At 37.0% G+C, this 2,896-nt stretch overlaps 1 protein-coding gene across 1 annotated transcript in view; it reads left to right on the forward strand.

Moving 5' to 3' along the window:
* Utx (Utx histone demethylase) overlaps positions 1 to 2,896 on the forward strand; it is a 146,277-nt gene that overhangs the window by 105,788 nt on the left and 37,593 nt on the right. Inside the window, exon 4 of the mRNA XM_011507395.1 lies at positions 2,579 to 2,757. Within this exon, the coding sequence (XP_011505697.1) occupies positions 2,579 to 2,757 (179 nt within the window). The remainder of the gene's footprint in view (positions 1 to 2,578; positions 2,758 to 2,896) is intronic.

Below are 2,896 nucleotides of genomic sequence, written 5' to 3' on the forward strand. Positions count from 1 at the left end.
GTGGTGGGTTGGGGGGGGGGGGAGTTGGAGGAGGAGGATGTGCAGATCATCGTAATAACATTTGGCTTTTGAAAATAATAAACGTAAATCTGACAATGCTTGTACTGCATCCATTTACGATCAAAGGCCATTATTACGCGAGTGAATTTTTCAACTCCGGCGAATTCCGACGCGAGCTTTATGCAACAGACACGCCGTGGAGTTATAAAAGTGCTATTTATAGACACGGAAATAATACACTCAATGTATAGCGAAACTTCTCGGCGCTTTGTTATTTCATAAAAACATTGTGAACGCGTAGTATCAATATAAAAATTGCTATAATAGAGGCTATTGGTCTCTAATCCTTTTCCACATTGCATAAAGTGTTGCTTTAAAGCTTTGCTTAAAAAAAAAAAAAAAAAAAAAAAAAAAAAAAAAAAAGTATAGCTTAATGCATTAAGGTTACGTGGGAAATTCAGAGTACGTTCTCGACGTGTGTATTTTCGTGCTATTAGTTGGAGATTTTTACAATACGAATTCAAATAGTCACGGTCTATAGTTTTGAGGCGGGAAATCAAATAGATTATAAGCTTTGTACATAGTGCCAATTATTTGTTCCCCTACTCCGTTCGAGATTTTCAAAGTCATAAAACTGATAGAATAAGAAAAGTAAGTGTAGAAAATTAACCTAAAATTTGTTTAATATATTTCATGAATTTAAATTGAATGTTGAGCCGCACTTTGTGTGTAAGAAATTTTACAGCTCATTACAAATGTTGTGGCTGTATTTAATTGCTGTTACATAATTGAAGAACAAGTGCAATTGCTATCGTGGCACTTATTAAAATGATGTACGCTGTCGTCATCGTCATTATAGCTTCAATTATCGAAGTCGTAATTAATTTCATATTTTTACTTGCGAAATAAGAGCTAAAAGCCAAAAACATTGTCTGCACATGCAGTCTGAAAGACCAATTGAAGTTGATGTATTTTTTGGAAAAAGATAAAAATTCAAAGCCTGTGTAAAAACAATGGTGACCGGATGATATTAAACGAATATTACAATTACACGTCTAATTTATCACTTAAAATAGTTTACGAGCGTACGGCTCGCGATGATTAATATTCATATAACGACTCGCACACACATAACGAATATACATTCATTTTACACTTAATATGCTCTCCTGCATGATTCGTGTTTAAAAACGATTGAATTATCATGATTATTCGACAACTGTCTAATTATTAACGAAGCTGCGAAGCTTTCCGACACGACACAACTATCCCCAACTACCATCCCCATCCTTATAGTGTGTATATATATATATATATATATATATATATATATATATATATAAAATAGCGTAACATTCTTAAATGAGATATATTAATTTAGTATATTTGGTGGGGCTGCTCACCGATCCTTAAATCCTGTCCCTCCTTACGTTTAAAGAATAAGAGTGCGGAAGGAATGGAGAACGCGATGCAAGTATTTATTATGAGGAAATGCCTTCTAATAACGTGCGAATGACGGAATGGAGAATGGCTTCAGGTAGCAATTTACGTTTACTGTTTAGTTCGCTGGCGAAAATGTAGGTTAAACGTTGATGGGAATTACGGTCGAAGCGTCGTAACAATATAAGGACTCAATACGATTTGCAAACTCGTCGAGTAGTAGCATTGCATCAAGTTCTTAAGGACTTTTAGTCTTTAATTGTAATATTTTTACATTGATTGTTCCTCCTTTCTCCAAATTGACGTTATTTCATAGTGATGTGCGTGGGTGTGAGCGCGGGCGCGCGCGTGTCCACCATTCGCATGCTCTGCGAGGGGAAAATAAATAAGTGAGTAAGAGATGAAATTATGTAAAAGTACGTGATATTTTATCTATATTATACATTGTATTGTTGCTTTGACTTCAAGATTTCAATGCGATTGAAGAATTGATCAATATCTAAAGGTATTTATGCCGCGTGCAACCGTTTCCAATAAATCTTATCTATTAAAACAATTATATATCCCTAGCAATACAATAGGCTTCACCGAACATTTTATTTCTATCAATAAAATTGCAATTTCCTAACTCGCACGCTCGATCGCCTGTTAGAGCGAGCGTTTTTCTTACAAGGTTAATAATTATACGTTGCTGCATTGCATTTACGCTACATAATAATCATATTTTCAGATACCCATCGGATACGTAATCAATACAATCTTTAATTGCTCGTAAAAGTTTGAAAGCAAGCACCATTCCCAAGGAAATATGTACTATTTTCGATGTTTCGAGCTGAATGTTTGCTGAATGTTGGCTCCTAAGTCACAGCGATAAATACATTTATCACGAATATCCATCCATCCCGACAATCCCGACAATCCCGACAATCCCGACAATCTTGATGATAAATGATAGATAGAGATTGAGAGTTGCCCGTTTTATCACCGGCTGCATTAAAGCGCCTCAAGATGTCCCAGCCATCGCTCGTACATGCACTTTTCAATAAACTCGCTTGGCTAATTATATCATAAACAATCTTCACCATCCAAGGTTATGCATATTATTAAAAGCGATTTTTTGTGACGGTTGTTGTTGCAGGGCAGTGAAAGCGTTTCAGCAGGTGCTATGGGTGGAGCCAGGATTTCCGCGAGCCTGCGAGGTTCACCTACGGCTTGGTTTGATGCTGAAGGTCCATGGTGATTTCGACGCGGCCCTCAAGCACCTGACGCTCGCCCTAATCGACGTCACCACACCTGCTTCTTTTTCCAAGCTCGAAAGTACGTTAAGATTATTATTATATTTTTTACTTTTTAATCCGCGCCTCATTGACGACGACGATCACTTCCACAACTATCGCGGACTTTTTTCACCAGCCCTGGTGAGCGATCCTTCGACGCTTATTAAAGCCATTCGTCA

The sequence above is a fragment of the Ceratosolen solmsi genome, unplaced genomic scaffold (genome assembly GCF_000503995.2).
Source record: "Ceratosolen solmsi marchali unplaced genomic scaffold, CerSol_1.0 scaffold6, whole genome shotgun sequence".
Classification (NCBI taxonomy): domain Eukaryota; kingdom Metazoa; phylum Arthropoda; class Insecta; order Hymenoptera; family Agaonidae; genus Ceratosolen; species Ceratosolen solmsi.